A 21,640-nucleotide genomic window follows, 5' to 3' on the forward strand; every position below is an offset into this window, starting at 1 on the left:
TGAGCTGGATTATTCAGAGAGGAAGACATTAGTTGCACGAGAAATGAAAAAAACAAAACATATTCCACTAGCTAAATAATATGCACAAATTAAATTCTCAATTAATTACTTTCCGGATCATAATAACGGGAAAATGAGACATCCACCCAAACGCAGCTAAGTGCTACAAAGAAAACCCATACAGGTTCCTCGAAAGAAAAGTTTCGCAGTTGAAGAAAAATTCGTCCTGGTCCCGGACGAATTACAGATCATATAGCAATTAACTAATTGTAGCCGGTGAGCTTGCAAGGCGTAATGAATTTCCAGAATGACACCAGCTTCGCGATATGCGCCATCAAACTCACCGTAAATATGCACTGTTGTTCTACTTACTCTTTTAGCAAGACGCTATTTTATGTATTGAAGCGCAAAAGTAACTGGAACGCCCATACATTTCCTCACACACTTTGTGAAATAATATCTCGAAACTAATGTCATCCTGGTGGTTCATTCCAAATGGATACGTCTTGCAATCTCACCGGCTACAATACTTAAATTACGATATGTGCCGTAAAGTCATTATGAATTTAATTAGTGAATTTATGCTAATCAGATGAATATGTGTTTCGATTTCTCGCGCTAGCAACGTCCGCCTCTTCGAATAATCCAGCTCAAGAACAAGAATCATGCTATCTGCATAGGCGATGTTTAAGAATTCTGGAAAGGTTAAAAATGTTAACCCTGTAGAACAGCCGCCATGCAAAATTTTACTAGGCGTTCTCGATGCCGGATTAAAAAAATAATAATAATAAGCGCCGTCATTGACGCTTGCCGGAAGTGACGCACGAAGAAGAACGTGCGGCTCCTCGACGTAAGCTGCGTGATTAGGCGCCGCCAGCCGAGCTGAACACTCTCGGTGGCGACGTGCTGGGACCACAGGATTGATTGATTGATTGATTGATTGATTGATTGATTGATTGATTGATTGATTGATTGATTGATTGATTGATTGATTGATTGATTGATTGATTGATTGATTGATTGATTGATTGATTGATTGATCTCTTTATTTGCAGACGTAGAACATACAGAAATACCAAAACTGGTAGGACCCATAGCCACAGGCTAGTTGCGGGTCCAATGCAAAATAAATAACAATTACAAGTACATAACAAGTAAGGTTTATCACGCGCATGCACATATTTATCGTGCACCACTAAATTGCACGAGCGTACAAAAGGAAATACGAAATAGTGAAAAGCATGTTGTCGTATTAAACCTTTCTAAGTAAACATATGAAACACTACTTAAGAGGACTGCAGGCAAGTTCCTGCATTATTATGAAGGTTCAAAATATACATTATTAATCTCGACAAAATCGAAACACTAGTTAAATGATATTTTTAGCAGGTTTCAGCGGGCTACTAACACAAAAAAGGACATCACGATTGTTCACATTGAAAAGAATTATTCAGGCTAAACAAGTATTTTTTAAGAACGGATGAAAAATTATTTGATTGTTTTATTTCTGCTGGTAGTTTATTCCAAAATTTAGACCCTGAAAACTGTAGCAAACGTTGTCCGTAAATATTCTTAGTTAGAGGAAGATTAAAATTTCCGTACGTTTGATTTCTGGTCGCACCAGAGGATGTGTAAAATATAGAAAAATGAAAAGGTAGGTTGTTCTTAACAACATTGAAAACACACGTGGCAATCTTTAATTTGTGTATCATATCACACGGCTAAACATTCATTCTATTAAACAAAGGCAGACTTGGTTCATCGTTACATGAATGGGTAATTATTCTCAGGGCTCGTTTCTGAAGTTTGCGTACAGGTTCATGAAAAGTTTTGTACGTCGCACCCCATGATTCATTACAGTATGCGATATGGCTATGGATGAGTGCAAGATATAAGATACGCAGGGTGTTAGTATCGAGATGCTGACGTGCTCGTGAGAGTGCGTAGCATCCCGATGCGAGCTTTGTGCAAATTGCGCTTATTTGTTGTTGCCAGTGCAGATTGCTATCGAAAATTACGCCAAGAAATGAGCTGACTTCGTCTAATGGAAGATCGTTTATTTGTAAATCTAATGAGTTAGCAGGCAAGATTTGTGACGCGTTCAAAATAGCACAGATTTAGTCTTATTAACGGTAAGTTTGTTAATTAAAAACTATTCACTTGCTTTTTTCAACTCTTCGTTTGCTTTAGTTTCCAGATCACTAATGTTATCGGCTGCTACTACAATACAAGTATCGTCGGCGTACATAAGAACTTCACTTGTACCAAAAATAAGTGGGAAGTCGGTAATGTATGAAAATAAAAGTGGCACAAGGACACATCCTTGAGGGACTCCAGTGGGCATATTCTTAGGTGGTGATGTAACATTGTTCGTTCTGATACTTGCACTCGTTCATGAAGGCAGCCAGTAAGAAGATCCAATGAGCTACCGGGAAAACCATAATGCTGCAGCTAATGTAGAGGTATGTTGTGATCAACTGCGTCGAAGGGCTTTTTTTAGGTCCAGCAATATGACACACACAAGCATATTATTTTGCAAAGCTACATTAATTATTTGAGTTAACGTTAATACTGCTGACGAAGTTGAATGATTCGGACGAAAGCCACGTTGCTGTGGGCACATAACTCTGTACTTATCATCAATAAATTTGTAGAACCGATGGGTCAGAATTTTTTCTAATATAGCTTTAATGGTACTGAGCACGGATATTGGCCTGTAATCACAAGGGTCATTTCGGTATCCATCTTTGAAGATAGGGACCACCTTAGCAATCTTCAGTTGAGACGGATATCTAGAGCAGTTAACGGAATGATTAAACAAGTGGCATAAAACTGGTCCTAATATACCTATAATCTCTTTGATCATTCGAATAGAAATGCCATTTAATCCAGAGGCTTTAAACGTTGACATCTTACTGACTGTTGCCATCACGCTTCAAGTTCAATGGTATACATAACGAAAGTGCTTGGTACGGGATTCTGCGAAGAAGCAACTTTATTAAAGAATGGTCCGGCAGTTCTTGTTGTGGTTGCCTCAGGTGCGGCTCGAGGTAGATATATTTTCTGATTCACTAAACATTGCAGCCAGGGATGGAACAATACATGCGAATTATGTGTTGAAATTCTCTACAATGTCTTCATCAGTGGTTTCGGGAAGCACAGTTACCTTGCGTTATTTTCCTATGGTTTTGTTTATAATTTCCCACAGATTTTTCGTCTTACCAGCGGTCCGTGTAATTAGGTGAATATAATACGCCCTTTTGCGCGATCGAATCATAGCGATATGTTTACTTTGAACTGCTGTGAGCAGTATGTATTATCTTTGTTATGGCGTCATTTGTCATGCCAGTATTATTTGGCCTTAAGTGTTTGAAGTATCTGCTCTGTCATATAAGGGCACATGGGTTGATCATGTCGGCACTTCGAGACGTTGCAATTACTCCTTTCTACAGCAATATTGATATGTAATTGGGCTAGTTATTTCAATATCGATATCATCGTTGTATATTTCACTGTAATTAATGTAAATAATTTCTTATCGTTATACCGTGTAATCTATTTTCGTTACAATGTTACTTCTTATTTGCATGGTACTAGTTGGAGAATCTAAAGTGGCAAAGATAGGTAGATGATCAGAGACTGGCTCTAAGTAAACGCCTCCGGTAAACCCCTTGTCTAGATTTGTTAATGAATGATCAATTGAAGACGAAGATGCCTTAGTTATACGCGTCGGTGACGTAATTATATTCCGATAGTTGTAAAATTGCAACAAATAGCTATAGTCACGGTTATTCGTGTTTTATGTGCTCATGTATTTGTCGCCTACTATAATCACTGGTTCGTTTGGGTGCTTTGACACAGCGCAGAAAATTAATTCCAGCTTATCGAGAAATCCTACGAGGCTACCGCTAAACTGCACCAATGATGACGTCATACTCAAGCCGAATGAAAAGGGATTCACTGTCTTTGCAACTATATGTGGCCCCTGCAACTTTACAATACGATATGTCGTCTTTTACGAACAATGCAACGCCACCCACGCGTGCACGTGAGTGGCGCGCGTTTTATTCTGCTTCTGCAACCTGGAAAACTGATTATTTCCCTTTTCCGCAGCCACGTCTCAGTAGTTGCAATGACACTGAACGAATGCGCATGTAGCGACAGGAAAGCAGGAACAAGTCTACGTTTTTATTAATACTACGGATGTTGCAATGGAAAACTGATTTGGGTTTTGCTATACAAAGATTGTCGATCTCTTTGATTAAATAAGCCATTGATAAGGAATATGGTGTACAGTTATGAAAAATACTGAAACTATTTCCGCTAAGTCTTCTTCACGTGTTAGGTGCACAAGTTAGATGCACGCGTCGCCCAATTCGGCGTTGTACAAAGGCTGCTAATTAGAAAAATAGACGATTACTAGCGCTACAACATTGCCAAAATTGCTGCAGCATAATGTGTACTACTCATTTAGCACCCATTGCACCAAAGTAAAATTCAATTGCACTTGGTCTTTAAAGCACACAAACACGCAGAATATACCGGGTGTTTCAGCGAACACCCTCAAAAAAAATTTTACCGACGGAGGCGTATGAAGGAACCCGAGCCTTGTCCAATCTTTTATCATCTGTCACGTTAATTACGTTACGCCCTTTCTCAATTGGTACAAAGCTGAAAAGACTAAACTGGACATCATGATCAGAGGAGCCTATAAGCAGGCCTTAGGACTACCCAACCACACCAGCACGGAACTTCTACTACAATTAGCTATCCATAACACGCTAGACGAGTTAATCGAAGCGCAACGTCGATCCCAACTGGAGCGGTTTACCCTCACGGAAACGGTGTTAAGAACGGCCAGCTGAAGTGCAAGTTATGCCAGCCACTTGCGACAGGGGTGGCAACTTTCCTAGGCGTTACGCTCTAGCCTCGTCGCCGTTGTGACTGAATGAGTTCGACGAAGCAGGCTTTGTTCTGCAACACGACACCGCCTACCCGGGTCGGCCGCGAGCGGGGGACATGCCGCGGGAACGTCGCCTGCGGCTCCTTCCCACGCGCCTTCCGAGACGCAAGACAAAGGGGCACCCGGCCGCGCTGCGTGGGTCAGCCCCGAGTTCTACGAAGTCCGTATGACGTCGGGTACGGACCATGAACCTGTGTGTGTGTGTGTGTGTGTGTGTGTGTGCGTGCGTGCGTGTGTAAGCCGTCCCGGGGAGAGGCGGCGTGTTTACAATGCCTCGACGAACGTTTCCGTCAATTGGGTACCGGGGGGGGGGGGGGGGGGGGGAGGACCGAGTGTTTATAAACCGCTGTTGTGCGGATGCTCAGTGCGCACTCTCTCTCAAGCAGTCATGTTAGACTGACACTCTCTCAAACAGTCATGTTGGACTGATGTACTTTCTCTCGCAGTCATGCTAGACTGATGAACTGCATGTAATTACTGTAAATAAAACCATATTCCTCGTTCTCGATGAGAAGCAGTCCTTCCCTTCATCAACGTCCTCAGCGTGGATAAGTTAGACGACGGCATGGGCCAGCTACCTTCTAGTTCATGCCCGACTCCAATCTTCACAACGGATCACGAGCGATGGGATTGAGCCCCCAATCCTGACAACGGGCATTCTAACCAAGATTGATATCACACACCACCACCAACATGGAGACAAACACCGAATACCACGCGACATTCAGCAATGGACATACGCCGACCCTATTCCCAGAAACATGCATCCAGACCACGACCAAGAACGCAGGAAGGCACGAGCTACCTCCCTCATCAAAGCTTACACCAACACGGCGGGCGACACCTTCGTCGACGCAGCTGAGTACCAAGATGGAGGTCGCTTTGCGGCGGTTACCACAGCAGGCGGCTTGCTCCAACATGCTGCCAGCATCGTTACCCAAAATGCCGAGACGGCCGAGGAAGTGGCCATCGCCCTGGTCAATCTTGACCCAGCCTGTCACACCATACTGAGGAATTCTCGCACAACCATCAACAACTACATCAAGGGTCGTATTTCTCAACAATCACTCCGTATCTTACAAGCTCCGCATTCGTTTGAAAAGCAAATCACCCTCGTCTGGATCCCAGCCCACGCCGGCGATGTCCACCCGCACGTCACCAACCTCAACGAGCACGAGAACCTCAACAACACTCCGTAGCACGAGAACTAGTCAACCGTGCCGGAGACGGTGCAGGTGCACCCGTAGGACGCGACAGCCTTACAGGATACAACGACCTGGTGAAGTCATTTTACCTCGAAAAATGAACCTTTCAAACCTCTCACGCCAAGTTAAACAGAACACAGGCAACCACCCTTCGCCTATTACATACCTATACATACCCCTCCCTCACTCGCTATCACATCATATACCCCGACATCTAACCAAGCCACACGTGCAAGATCTGTAAAACTCATTCAGCAACACTCTCCCACATGCTATGGGAGCGCAAACATCGATACCCAGACCTTAATCCTGTGACCGTTGCGTCGAGATGGCACGCAGCCCTGCGCAGCTCCCATCTCGACGACCAACTCTGCGGGCTACGCAGCAGGCCTACGAAGCGGCGAAGAGGCAAGACCTCGACGTCCCATCGTGGGAGGCCTAGGCCCAGCTGACTAAACTGCTGGTTCTGAATAAAGCTCTCTCTCTCTCTCTCTCTCTCTCTCTCTCTCTCTCTCTCTCTCTCTCCTGTGGCTGATAGCACAATTTTAGTCCATGAGCTGGTCTGCCCGAAGAGGCGAACATTAATTGCACAAAAAAATTGAAATGCATAATCGACTAATTAACAAAAAATCACTAATTAAGTTTTAAACTGATTGCTTTATGGCACATGTTGCAATTTGCAAATTCTAGCTGGGGAATTCGCAAGGCAGATCCACTTGAAACGAATTCTTGAGATGAAACCAGTTTCGAGACATTAATTCCCGAACCCGAACTTTGCAGAGAAATGCATTGGCGTTCCAGTTACTTTGGTGCGTCAATGCATAAAACGACGTTTTGGTATGAAAGTAACTGGAACGACAATGCATATTTACCGCAAGTTTGACGGCGCATATCTCGTAAAGGATGTTATCCACGCAATTCTTTTCAAGTGGATGTCCCTTGCACTCTCACGCGCTAGAATTTGTAAATTGCAATATGCGCCATAATGTAATTAGTTAGAAAATTAAATAATAAATTTTTGTTAATTGGTCGATTGTGCATTTCAATTTTTGTGCAGGTAATGTCCGCTTCTTCGAGTAGACCAGCTCATGAACTAGAATTGTTCTATCTGCCACAGGCAATTGAAAACAAATATTGAAAGTGTTCGCTTAAACACCTTGTGTATATCATAACCTTTCGTATCATTCCGTCGTTGTCGCGAACGTGCAAACACGCTGTGATCAGAAACAGAGTGAACGTATTTTCATTAACAAACGTTTCCTTCTGCTGAAATTAAAATGCGTTCTGTGCTTTCTAACCTCAAAAATAACATTGTCATACAGTTCCCGTGTTATGTCAGTTGTTAAAGGTCGTGTTGAATCACATTAATTGTCGTGTAATCTACGAGGGTTGATGGCTGCTTCTGCTATATGTTACGCACCACGAGAACACTGCCTGCCTTTACCGAACAGTATTAGTACAACCGCAATAGCGGTAGCCGAGCGAGCATCGCGTACTATTTCTACTGATACCAGTGCCGAATACCGTTGCCACAATACTTCCACCACGAATGCGGCGACAACAGTAGTTGACGCCTGCTATAACTGCCATCGCGGCTGCTGACGATAACGTAGGGCGCATCGACTTGGCCCGCAAATCGCTGCCCCGGATCCCGGAGGCCTGTTCTGAGCTCTGTTCTCGCCGCAGGGTCGGGCGACCGGCAGGCGCCGCGCGCCGGGGTCCCGAGGCGGCGGCCGCCCGGCCGCCTTCACGTCGGCCATGGCCGCCCCTCGGCGGGCCGTGCCGGCGAGGAGCCGCTGCACGCAGACCGACCCCGTGGCGTGCAGCTGTGCCTCCTACCCTCCGGCCGTCCAGCGACCCCCGAGGCCCAGCGCGCCGCCGCTGCCCGAGGACCTGCTGCGGCTCGCGGAGCCGCCCGACGTGCGACTCGCCGTCGGTCCGCAGGCGGGGGAGGCCCGGTCCGTCCCGGTGCACGCTGCTGCGCTGAGCCAGAGCGTTGTGCTGCAAGACCTGCTCGTGCAGTGCAGTGCGACGGGGGTCGGCTGCCATCCAGAGGCCGACGCTCGGACCAGGACGCTGCGAGTCGTCTGGGCAGACCCCGACGCCTTCGAGAGGATGATACCGTGAGTGGGTCGTCTCTCCGTTGACACGCGTGCGCAGGTTCGACAGGTCGCTCTTCGCACTTTATGCGCGCACAACTACAGTCTGCGCATATCCCCGGCCACGATTGTTGTGGCTGAGAAAACTGTGACGTAATAGTTCTGCGGAAACCCGCAAGGTGGAGAGCAGTAAATAATAAAGGGAAACCAACCATCCACCCAAACGTAGCTAAGTGCTGCAAGGAAACCCATAGGGGTTCCTCGAAAAAAAAGCTTCGCAGTTGAAGAAAAATTTCCGGACCACGACGAATTTTTTCTTCAACTGCGAAGCTTTTCTTTCGAGGAACACGTATGGGTTTCGTTTGTACCACTTAGCTATGTTTGAGTGGATGTCTCATTTTCCCTTTATTACTGAGAAAACTCTGTGCTTGCACACGCGCTTCTTGCTTCAGACGTTTCGCGCAAACACATTGTCGCTGTAAAGAAGAGTCGGTTGCGCAACCAGATTGAAAGACTAAGTGCGAGAAAGCCGGAAGGAGTTGTCTCTAGCCCATACCTTGGGGGGGGAGGGGGGGAGGCGCAGTGTATGAAGGCAGTTGCGTCGTTGCAAGAGCGCGAAGGCTGAAACGCCGCGCGCGTTTCGTATTTCGTATTTCGTATGTCAGCTCGGCAACTAATTGGGGGGAAAGAGCCAGAAGAAAGGGGAAAGGCAGGGAGGTTAACCAGGCTAGGCTGCCACTACAACTGTGAGCCTAACCATCATATATATAGGGGGTGTCCCAGCTAACTCTAGCCAGAGTTTAAAAGTATGCGAATGCCCCGTAGCTAACGTAGAACCAAGCTAACATGCCACGTAGAACCAAGCTAACATTGTTTGCCGTCGCTTGGAGATACTCAAATTATTTGTTTCATTCCTTTTATGCAACACGTATTGAGCAACAGAAAGCTGTATCGGGAGCTTTTCATGCCGCTCTACTATGTTCTCATTGATGCTTTTCATCTAATTATAATATTTGAGAAGCTAAATAATTAATTATGACTAATTATTTAATTAGGTAAATGAAAACAAAACAGTATCTCCAAGCGACGGCAAACAACATTACCTTGTTTCTGTCCAGCGACGTGGCATTCGCATATTTTTAAACTCTGGCTAAAGTTAGCTGGGACACCCTGTATATATAGCTTCCAGGGGCACAGAAAAATGTGCAGCTATAGCTTCAAGACTTATCTTTATTTTCTTGTTGTTGTTTTTTCGGAGATGGTGGCGGTGTACTCGATTGGATGAGCTAGTCGACATAATATTTAGTGCACAGAGAATGGTTAACCCCCCTGCCTTTCCTTCTTCCCTCTCTCCCTCTCCCTCTCTCTCGCACTGAGAATACTGCTGGGCAACGGCGCGTGTCTCTCGTTGTGTCTCTCCATCCAGATGATGACGGAAATTCATTGCGATGGCTCGAAGCATGGATAACGCTTTTCGTATTGTCATCGAACTTGCGAATAGCTTGGTGTGCTCGGCAAACCGGCGTTATCAACTTGTGCGCTTTCCGGTGATTGCGCTTTCAACCTCATGAAATGCTTAAATCGTGGCTCGGCATTGACACTTGCTGAGAACGAGAAGCATGGGGGGGATTTTATTGCGAACTGAGTGCGAACTCTATTGTGCGTATTTATTTTTATATAGCAGAATTTGTTTATCATGACAGCGTTGCGTCATGATTCGAAAATCATGATGCAACACCTTGCATTCAGTGCTTGCTCAACGCTGCAGAGATTTCACGGATCACGCTAATTACGCGAGCGCATATTCACACAGCTGACGATGATGATGTTCACTCAGGAACACCGCTTGAAGCATTGTTTACGAAAAAAACGTGCGCATGCGATTAGGTTCAGCCATATAGAAGCAGCGTAATTGCGTTGTGATTGCGCATGCGGACACGACGCTTTGAGAGCGGAGCCGCTGACAGTCCGGCTTCCTTTGCTCAGCTTCCTGTACGGACGGGACGTGCGCCTCGACGACGTGTCCTCGGCGCTGGATGTGATGCGCGTGGCCCACGCCTTCGCCGTTCCCGGGCTTTTCACCGTGTGCCTGCGCTACGTGGGCGACCACGTGGACAGGGAGACGGCGCTGTCAGCGCTCACGCGGCTCTGCGAGGTCTCCGGCGGCGGCCCCGCCGCGGACCTGCAGCAGAACCTGCTGAACGAGACGCGCGCCCGCTGCCTGGACGTGGTGGACCGCAACGCCGAGTGGCTGCTCGCTGACACCGCCTTCGAGTGCTTGCCCCGCACCATCTTCGCCCTCGTGTTGGGCAGGGACTCCCTGTGGCTCAGGTTCGGGCAGCACCAAACAGGCATGCACGCACACGTGTCTAGTGAGAAAAAAATGAGAGACACCGGTTCCTATTTAGAACTCAACTATCGCTCCTTTTAGCAAACTACTCGCTAATTTCATGCCTTTGTTTCGCAAGCGAAGTATCTACCACACCTAGCAATAAACTACGGGATCGACTCGTAATCTGCGATGAGACCATTTTTGAAGAAGGAAACGTTGGCGAAAGTGGTCCTCTTACTTTTTCGCTCTAGTACACAGTCGTCCGTGGAGTCACCCACACAATCACTGTGAGGTACAAGGGCTCACAGGACGTCTGCTAGTATGTGGATCTGCAAAGAGCTAGGGGCCAACATGTCGAAGCTGCTGAACCATATGAGCTGGTCGTTACAGCTTGAAATGGGCGACCTTAACCACCGGGAGAGAGAGATCACACATCCTAAATCTGTTCCTGGTGCAGTGTGCGGCATGGAGGTACTGCGCGTGCATAAAGAAGACAGAGCTAGCTGTGCGCATGCGGGCCGTCCGCCTAACTATTGGTCAGCAGTATTTTGGCATCCAGCTGTGTTAGTGGTGTAGAAATGGCAATGTATTGCCTACAGACTTGTGGCGTCGCGTATTGGGCCATCTGCAAGAGTTGCTGCGCACTCACAACTTGAAAACACTCAATAGTGTGAACCGAGGAAACGTGTTTTCTTAGCATTTTGGATCTGACATTAATCTATGGGTCCTAAGGTCAGGGAAGCCATTTGCCCAAGTCAAGCGCAAGGACATGAGCATGCTCACGTGTATACAGTTTGTTCACTCGTTCTCTTTTCCTCGTTCTATCCTTCACCTTTACTAGGGTAGCAAATCGGACGCTCGTCTGGTCATTCTTCCAATCTGCCTTCCCCGCTATTTCCCTCTCTCTTTAGCTTTTTCAGAAAGTTCTGGCTTGGTCCAACGTTGACTCGTTGAGATACTTGCTCTATGCGATTTATCTTCACCCGGTCTTCACTTACTCCATTCTTGGCACATAATTATGCCAGTTGAGTTAACTCAAGTCCTTCAAATTTGCGGTTTATACCTTCAGACATTCAATTCTATACACCACATGTCTTATCTCCGTATAATTTGTTGGACCATGACGACTATCCAATGTTGGCGAAATGAGCCTGACGTCACGTCGCGTACGTTTACGTACTTACGCCCGCTGCTTCCTATGCTTTAATTTATCGCGGTAAGATTGCACTTAATGAGTGTTGGTTGGGCAAACTATGCCGTTCTCTTATTCCCTGTTCCTGCTGCGATCCCAGGTCCGAAGTTTCGGCGGCAAAGGGCGCTGACCGCTGGGCAGCCGCCGAATGCCGACGGCAGGGTGACGCTGCAGAACCCGCGCAAAAGCGGCGAGTGCTGGGCGACACTGCCTACCTGGTTCGTCACTTCCTACTCGACCGCGACCAGTTCCGACGCGCGGCTCCGTCACTGCTGGATGACATCGAGGCAGCCCTCGTGCTCGAATTCATGGACGGCCGCATCAGCGAGGACCGACTGACCCCTGCGCTCAGGGCCAACCTCGCGTTGAGGCAGCGCCCTTCGCTGCCGACGCTGCCTCCGTCCTCGCCTCCAGCGGCAGAGAGAGGCAGCGCTCTGGCCACCGGACCGGTGCGAAGTCAGACGTTGGCCAGGAATCGAAAGTCCACGTCGGCCAAGGTGCGCAAGTGCGCCGCGGACGTCTTCTGGACGGTCGTGTCTATTCTAGACTGATGGGGGGGTCCTACGTGTATCCCTTCGTGTGCATATCGTTGTTGTCGTTGCTCTGTGTGCGCGGAAGACACCTGCTGGGCAGGAACTTGGACCTCGGTGCTTCTTGCTTTGTGCCAGGAATTACTAGCTTTTATTTTGCTGACTGGGTGTCCGTACCCGATTGCTGTCCTAGTGCCCGGCTACTGTATTGTGACGCTGAAGTTTCGAACTCTGATGAGTGCAAAGACACTTTCTATAATTTGTGACAGTGCATAAATTGTGACAGGCTACACTAGACGTCCAGATAAGCTACTCTACAGCTTGGTCAATACGCTGATGGTCGTCGAAAAGGGTGTGGCTTATGCCAAGAGCAACAGCTACAACGACTATACTGGGATAAAGATTAGAGTGGCCAATGCCTAAGTAAGTTTTCTACTTGGCTTCGCTCAGTCTCAATTTAGCGTTATCGCCCTTCATTATTGGTTTGGCAACACCACAGAAGGATGGCTAGTGCGGTTTGTTGTGCTTACCGATGAGCAGTCCGTGTGGTCTGACAGCAGTTACGGAGGTGGGATTTAATAGAAGCATCAGCTCAGATAGCCGAGTCAGCATTCTCTAACTTTCTACTCCGTTCAGGCAGAAATAAAATTGTGCGATGTCTGTTGACGTTTCGGACAGAAAGAGACTATGAGTAAATAATGCTATAAACCAAAGTCTGTGAATCGTTGCCACGTCAGGCAGAACTCTGGTGTGTGTACCCGTTTCACTTTATTACTACGAGGGTACAATTCAAAGAATACACAAAAAACTTCAAGCTGTGTTTATTGGCAGACCTAGTATATGCATTAATTCATCTATGGGCAACACAGTACACTTATCTTCTCATGCTAACTCGATCACGCCTCAAAAAAAGTATTTTTGGTGATTAGTGTTGTGAACCATTGACCCCGTGAGTACCTTGTGCTGTACATATGTTGTACTTGCATTACGAAAAATCAAGCCCCCGCTGCTGCCAATTCATTTCGTATGATGTTCTGTTGACTTCCACCTGTCAATCTTATACATCTACGCTCGCCTTAACTGTGAAAGTGCCTTTCAGTTATGCGTAAGACACCGGTGTCGTATATAGCTTGCGAGCATGGACGTGTACATCTTCCAGCTCTGAGCGGCGTTGTGTAGCTTCTCTTGCGGCCTGGTGGAGTGTGCATAGATTGTCCTTGGCTCATGAAGAATGGGACACTTATGGCTCCCTTTATTTCAGAGAATTTGACATATTTGATAAATGCGCACATAATCAAGGAACTAAAGCAAATTTCGAATCACTACATCCGCTTCAAGTAAAAGTCGTTGTTTGCAAGTTTTGAAAGCACTTCAGCTTCGCCTTCCTTCAGTTTCCCACTTGCATGGGTGCTGTCATGATCGACAAGGTAACCTTTCGAAGCAAACTCAGACATGCTAGATTATTCTATGCCATGGTTCTATTTTTCTCGTTTACTACTCCACTCGGTGTTCAAAGCATTTATTGTTTCGGATTTAATCACTGCCTTTCACGCATCTTGAACTATGCTGCACGGTGTGGAGGATATGGGTGTATATTTTTCACACCAACGTTAAGAATTTCAGCAAGAGCCTTGTGTTAGCTGTGACGATGAAGGAAGGAAAAAAAAGCTATTCAGGAGATGCCTGTATAATGCTGCATGCTAGATTTTTAAACACATGATGGACTGGCGTCGTCAGTGACGGTATTGCGGTTGCTATCACTGGGCTCATCAGCGCAAGAGGGCCATGCATGAGCAGTACTCCGCGAGTCATCACATATGACTGATACTCGGATCGCGCGGCCGCCGGCGCTTTCCGTGGCACCGGTAGGCGTTGGGGACCTAATGCACTGTAGTATCCAATGAAAGCGAGGGCCCTTGTGACGCATTGTGACATCGTTTGCCGCCCGACGATCACTCAGTGCTTTCTGGTGACGCAAAAATTGCCGACCGCCAAGTGGTCCGATTATAGCGTTTGAATCGCTAAGCACTGTACACTTTTGCTTGCGCTACTGACGTGGAATAGTGAAATGAAATGCAGACGATGTGAAAAATGTGGACAGGAAATGTTACACCCACAGAGGAGGAGCAACCCGGTCAGCGTAGCAGCCCACCAAAACTCGGCATTACAAAACGTGATGTCGGTTAATTCATCCAGCGTGCATCCTCCGTGGTCGCAGCATTTTTTCTTGTGATGATGGAAAGTACTTAGCCTGGAACAGCCATTGGCACATTGCACTGTCTTCGAGGTCATGCGTTTGTCCTCTTATGTGCCATGTTTATTTTTATACCTTCATCCATCGTGTGGAAAATTGGGCTATATGCTGTACTAGAATTAGGCAGTGTGTCGTCAGCGGCCCTTTTTGCGATGACAGCCCGAGGCGCTGTAGCACATTCGTCTACTGCTGCGTCATCTGTCGCTGCAGCCTGTAGACGCTGGCAGCCTGTTCTACCTCGGAGGCACATTCAAGGCTTTTTTTTTGTTTTACCTTCTTTTAATAGCCTCACCACAACATTTCTTTTTCCAGTCGCTGGCAACGCAAGGCCTTCGGGAGCAGCAGTTGCAGTTGTCGGTGCCGTTTTTCCTGCTTACGCTCGCGTACGTTTATAATCGTATGGCAGGCACATTGTTGTCTAAAGTAACTTTTGTTTGTTTTTTTATGCATCATGTTTCCTTTGGAACAATTACTGCAAACCCGAACTTTTCTTTAAATCGGATTCTAGGGTTTTATGGGCCAAAACTACCATTTGATTATGAGGCGCACGCCGTAGTAGGGTACTCCGGATTATTTTGGACCACCTGGTGGTCTTCAACGGGCCCTCAACGCACGGGACACGGGCGCTCTTGCATTTCGCTTCCATCGAAATGCGGCCGCCGCGGCCGGGATTTGATACCGCAATATCATGTTTAGCAACCCAACACCATAGCCGCTTAGCCACCACGGCGGGTAGCCGGGCTTTTTTCAAACGCGTACTTTCAGCTGTTCCTGCACATCAGGACAAGAGCACAGCACAATAATACCCGAGCATTATTTTTTATTCGGCGAGACCTGGTGACCAGTTTCCTAGCTGATTCATCTGAAATAATACTCGAGCAGCTTACCTGGTACAACGTCGGCTTTCCTTCTGGTCGATCTCCTTCTCGTGTGTTTTGGCCAATAATTTAAAAGCAGCTTTGATAACAAAAGCATGCATTCATACGAGCGGAACAGGCAGACGAGCGAGAGCACGTCTTCTCCTGCTGCGTCAGAACAGTGCTCAGGCGGTCGCGGGGTCCTGTGAACACCCAAGCACAGGTACAGCTTACTTGTGCTTTAACGTACCCTGTGATCTTGTTTTATACATTTTATGTGAAGTACATTAATTTTATTTGTGAGTTGACAGCGTTTTAGATTATAAATGAAGGTGCCTTGCACTACAACTTTAGGTTTCGCGCACTGAGTACGCCAGTTGCTCGCAGCGTTCTACTATGTGCGTCGTTGCAGTGGTGGCCACGGTTCTTTCATTGTTTTGCGGCGCTGACAACACATTGTTCCATTCTAGTAGACCATATTCTGACTATTCATTCTTGCTCTTAAATTTTGCAGACATTTTGAACCGCAACCTAAAAGAAATATAGTGGGGTGCAAAAAGAAAGGCGGTGTATTTTTGTTGATGAAGACATCACCAATCTCTCAAGCCCCGTTTTTTTTTTTTTTTAACAATATTTGCAGGGTCTGGACAAGATCACATTGTGTCTCAGAAGGCTTCATTCGTCATCACTAGTTTACGGCTGCTTTTATGCTTGGACTGTTTTAATTTCTTTACCTGGTTGATGTGGGTTAGAAAGGAAAACAAATTTTTATGTGTGTATTACACATGTGCTTATAGTGCTTGAATTATGTGACCGTCGACTAACCACGCATGCATTTACAGGTTGCTGCATTGGTGGCACGTATTGCTTAATTTCACGGCATGGGGCTTAAAATGACACCTGTGTTGGCCTTGGCTAGGCTATGTGTAGATGCATGAAAGCTTGTACTTATCGTACTTTTTTTTTTTTTGATTAATCAGAACCTTGTTCCAAAATGTGACTGACTGGAATCCACTTTTGTACTTGCGCTAGTCAATTCAGCATGGAATACCAACTAGCCTGGTCTCACACTGAAATCATGCTTGAAAAAAAAAAAAGAGAAAGATAATGTATAGCCCTACGGCATTGATTTCTAAGTTGGCCCAGCATATACACAGCATATATTCGACATCGCATTCACTGCATAATTACACCGAAAACAAACAAAGTTTTGATATCCAAGGACTCGGGACTTGAAAGGGAACTAATGCACTACACTGTTTTCACAAAGGATCATTCTGTCCGGTAGAAAGTCTGCTGCAAATTTAGGCTTAATTTAAACGCACTTGCTACACATGCGCAGACGACAATGACATGAAATCTAGCCATTCATCTGCTACTTTTGGGTAACTGGCCACTCGGAGTTGTGGTTGTTTCTATGAACTATCTAGTAATATTTTTAAAGGTCTGTGTTATCATGCTTTGTAGCATTTTGAGTTCTTGGATGTCTGCTCATGATGGATCTGCTTGCAAGGTGAAAGACAGGCTTCACTTTCGCAAGCTATTTGTGTTCTAGTCATTATGATGCCAATCAAATAGTGCCAGACTATTATTTCTCGTTTTGTGCGACCAAAGGAAACCTCGGGAATGCAATCATAAAGCATGTTGTGCACTCCCTGATGTGTTACCTCAAGGAGCGTTTGTAGGTGACCCTGGGGTGTTTTGTAGTCGTATACAACTTTTTATTGCACTAGTACATTTTTCATTGTACTTTTTGTACAGTTTTCGGGGCAGCCGCTGTACCTTGTCATTTGCTGTGTGTAGTTCTGTAAACAGATCTGTTTGTCTGGTGCGCAGAACATGCGTCATTTTGACGCAGCACTTGTTCAGCGGCTACACCAAGTTAGGCTGTATTATAATTCTTCTTTTTGTAGGTTCCTATGGGCTTTGTATAAGACTCGCATGCACAACACCTGTGTTTGTGGTTTTTTGAACGGGAAGATAACCGGACACTTGAAGCATTGAGGTCTAGTCCTGAAATGATTGACAGCGCGAAACGGCACGAACTGCACAAGAAAGGTTCAGATTGCGGATGCTGATGCAGCGCGTGTCCGTGTATCTTTCTCGTGTAGCTCGTTCCGTTTCGCGCTGTCAGTAGTTTCAGTATGGAATACCAAAGTGTCCAACGTATTGTCGTTTTGTAGATCTAGTCGTCTAAAATGTGCGGTGCGAGGAAACATTCACTTTTAAAAAATTTATATTAGACCATTTACGCCCTGGTCATGCGCGCATAGAAACACTCGATCGCGTTACGCAGTTACCCATGGTGTCAATTAAAAAAAAAAAAGCGAGAGAGACGTGTTTCATTCTAAGCCTTCCAGAAAGTTCGGTTAGTCTGTAACATGATAAGTTTTACGCCCTGTTTAACAGGCTGCAGAACCATTTAAGCAGCCTTATTTTCGTCAGCTTTTCCGCTTTTACGAGCAAAAGAAGGCATCATCGGCATGAATATGGACAAAATGTTATCGCTTCGCAACCGACGAAAACAAGCTTGCTTTCTCAGACTACATGAACAGAGGCGAAGAAAAGCAAAATATGTAGGCACCATGCCTCAGAACTTCTAGTTTCAACCGTAGTTAACAAAACGCTTAGGCCTCTCGCATATACGTAACAAGATATATGCGACATACCGCAACGATGTAAGCTTTACGTTTACTGGAGGCAACTTATTATTGTAAAAGGGTATGGTGTATCAAGTCAAGGAGCAAATTATAATAAAAAAGTGCGTGAGCCCCACAACTTCTCTGTCTTCTTTCAAATGTCATTTTTGTAAAGTACAGGTACTATTTTAATTGGCTCCGAGAGGTATTAAGCTTGTGGCTTATCATTCAAATCTCGTTATTGAGTTCCACCAGGCACATTGTTGCAGGATCCTGCATACGCATGCTTGCTCTGTTCTTGTCAAAAAACGGTTGCACGTACTTACTTTTTGTTGTGTTTTTCAAGTTGTGCAGCTGAAGCCCGAGTTTACTTCCGAGAGGAGGGTGTGTGCTCGCCCGGACTTCTCTCCTTTCATATGCCGAGCATTGTTAGAACTGGCTGTTTGTTGTTTATAGTTGTACAGCTGATTGGTTGGAAGGAGCTCGAGTATATGAGTGTGAAATTTTTGGGACCTGTGTGCCATAAGCGCCGAGCTTCCTGCCACGTTGTGTATATAAGTATGGACATGTTTTATTTTACCTATTTTAGCTAAAGCCCCGTGTCGTGAGCTCTTGCAGCGGCTGTGTGCTGAGTGGAAGATGCGGAAAAGCCGTTTGAATGAATGAATGAATGAATGAATGAATGAATGAATGAATGAATGAATGAATGAATTAATGAATGAATGAATGAATAAACGCGCGCGTTATTGCGCAAATCAAGCAATGTGTGATTTTGTCACCTTTCCTACTCTCTGCCAGCGTTTCTATTTTTAGCGGCTGATTTCATGTTATTGTGGTTTATTGGTAAGCTGGAAAACGTTGACATTGGCGTGCCTATGAAATTCGAAGTGGACGAAGAAACACATGGTATGCGCGGTCACATACGAAATTACAACATGCAAGATGCATTCGTGGTTATCCTCGCCATTATTCACAAACATGTCATGTATGGGATAGGACGCAGGTATCTCATCACCCTTGCCAACTACCATACTACCGTTCATCGCCAGACAACCGTTCCTTACAAACAATAGTATTGATAGTCACTCATGGTTGGTATTTTTGTCTCTGCTCCCACATCCCTGCAGTGTGACTAATGAGCTTCACCACAAGCTCGGAAGGCAGATTTTGAGCGGTTTTGTTGCCTCGAGGCCTTTTTTTCTTGCTAATGCCGGTCCAGCTTCTGGTTATCGGCGTTTCTTCGCCAGAACTGAACAGTTATGCCAAACAAAAGCTGTAAATTGGCTACTATACGCCGCATATTTGTTTCAGAATGACGTATTGTATCTGAACTTATGTTTCAACAAGATTAAGATCACTAAAACTGCGTTTACGCAGTGCTAGACACACTCTTGTTACGAACTCGAGACATCTGAACTGGGCTTGACCAACGTATGTGGAGAAAACTTCTGGCATATTCCAATCTGTAGTTACATATGAGTGAGTGGGTACATGTATTTATTAAAAACTCTAGATAAATGAATGACTTAAAACCCATAGCTCTTCTCTCTACAATGCTGGCACTGCTTTGTCAGTGAAATTATGGCTTCCATGATAACTAATGGTAGTGCATCTTGCGATGACCATCGGCAGAAGACGCACTGCGTTCGCCGGAAAGGACGCGGCTTTGCTAAAAATTCCTTTGATAAACGAGGGCATAAGAATGCGCGTTGCACGATTTCGTGTATGCAAACAGTGCTTGCCCAATGTCGCATGCTGCCCAAATGTTACATTGAAGGTGAAATAAAGAAAAAAAGATCGTTCATATACTTCATCAATGATACACTTGTCAAAGCAGGCTTAGCCGCGATTGTATTAAACATGTGGCAAAGCCTACTTCACACCTTTTCCAGCATCAATTCATATGAGTTGCGCGTTCTGCATGCTATTGATGTTGTTTCATCAAGTTCTCATTGTGTGTTCCTGTATGCCCACATGGAAGTAAATGTTACTTCATCTCACGAAGTCACAATCCGCGAGAGTTCCTTGTGTAGCTATCAATTCATTAAAAAGAAAAAAAAATTACCGACGATTACGTTACTTCCTAATGCGAAATTTGAGCGCAGCAAATAAGCTGTTTCACCTTTTCGATAGATTGAGGCAAAGAAATCGAGCAACACATGTATGCGCTATCACAGAATTTTTTTTTATTTTTCACACGTATTCCTTTAACAAAGACTCCACTAACAGTTCTTGACAGTCATGAAGGAAGCTTTGTGGTCGGAGAAATAGACTGATATATGTTCGACTTGGTACACCAATGCTTGATTCACAAAGACGAGATCTATACAAGTGCCTCGCGAGGTTGTCACAGCCGTGGGACGCGTTACGAGCGAGAGGAACGGGATGTTCTCCCGCATAAGTGTTAGGAAATTGCTGTTTGTCTTTATGTCAACATTAAAGTCCCATCAGTCGTCTCGCTCATGGCTCAGAAAGAACTGGCAGATAATTTCGCAGTGGCGAACGGCAGCGGCAATTTCGGCTCGGGCGGTGCACATATACAGATCCGCCGCCACCGATCTGGCTCTCTGATTGCCACCGCACAGGGCGAACGGCAGCGGCAATTTCGGCTCGGGCGGTGCACATATACAGATCCGCCGCCACCGATCTGGCTCTCTGATTGCCACCGCACAGGGGTTGCATTGGAGGAGGAGCGAAGAAAGGAATTAAGTTCGAGCCGGCGCTTTGACAACCGGAGACTCGCAGGAAGAGGGGGGAGGGGGGCGGCGTGTACACCCAGCGGCAAACGATGGGGGCAGAAGCGCGCGCAGCAAGCGGACAACACGATAAAGGGAGGAGGGAAGAGATAGCAGCGACTGACTGATGCCGCTGACGCCGATGGTGAGTCAACCCCAGCTGCGGAGTTGGTCTCAGGGACAACGCCGCCGATGCCGACACAAACAATAAGATACCCTCGCTTCCGCAGCGCTAAGAACCAGGTCTAGCCGTGGGAAGGTGGTCACGTATTCGTCGACGTGCCGGGGCCTACGTGAAATAACCGGCGCGTCGGCAACTGAAGAGCACCCTATCCGCCACACAAGAACAGGGGGGGGGGGACCCTTTCCTCCTCTTTCTGCATGGCGGCGACGGTGTTCTATGCAGTCACGTTATGTTGACTCTCTAGCGGCGTCAGCGGCATCCAGCGGTATCAGTCGGTCGCTGCTAGCGCTGGGGGGATGAAAGGGGGGCGGAGCTGGTTACGAGGCCGACGACAACGCCGACGACGACGCGAAACCCAGGAACGGACGCCAAAGAGCTGCGCTCTAAAAAAAGAAAAGACGCTTGTAACAGCACGTTATGCTGCTGCGCAGTAATACGTCTTCACTGCATTAACTAGTGCGATGCAGAGAAGATGCACAGCGGAGTGATGCCGACTATAGAACGAGGACCGGACATCACACTTGCTTCCCTCCCTTGAATTAAGAGCTATTGTCACTCTTTCTGATAAGAACTTCAATGTATACTAACACCAAACATATCATCCTTCAAATTTATCGATGTACTTTTTCTATTCACGAAATAAACACTGA

At 46.2% G+C, this 21,640-nt stretch overlaps 1 protein-coding gene across 1 annotated transcript in view; it reads left to right on the forward strand.

Annotated features, from left to right (window-relative positions):
* LOC126531825 (uncharacterized) overlaps positions 1 to 19,884 on the forward strand; it is a 161,991-nt gene extending 142,107 nt beyond the window's left edge. The window contains exons 3-5 of the mRNA XM_050179562.3: positions 7,855 to 8,291; positions 10,254 to 10,598; positions 11,892 to 19,884. Coding sequence (XP_050035519.1) covers positions 7,855 to 8,291; positions 10,254 to 10,598; positions 11,892 to 12,342 — 1,233 coding nt within the window. The 3' untranslated portion in view covers positions 12,343 to 19,884. The remainder of the gene's footprint in view (positions 1 to 7,854; positions 8,292 to 10,253; positions 10,599 to 11,891) is intronic.
* Positions 19,885 to 21,640: the final 1,756 nt, after the last annotated feature.

The sequence above is a fragment of the Dermacentor andersoni genome, chromosome 5 (genome assembly GCF_023375885.2).
Source record: "Dermacentor andersoni chromosome 5, qqDerAnde1_hic_scaffold, whole genome shotgun sequence".
NCBI classification, from domain to species: Eukaryota; Metazoa; Arthropoda; class Arachnida; order Ixodida; family Ixodidae; genus Dermacentor; species Dermacentor andersoni.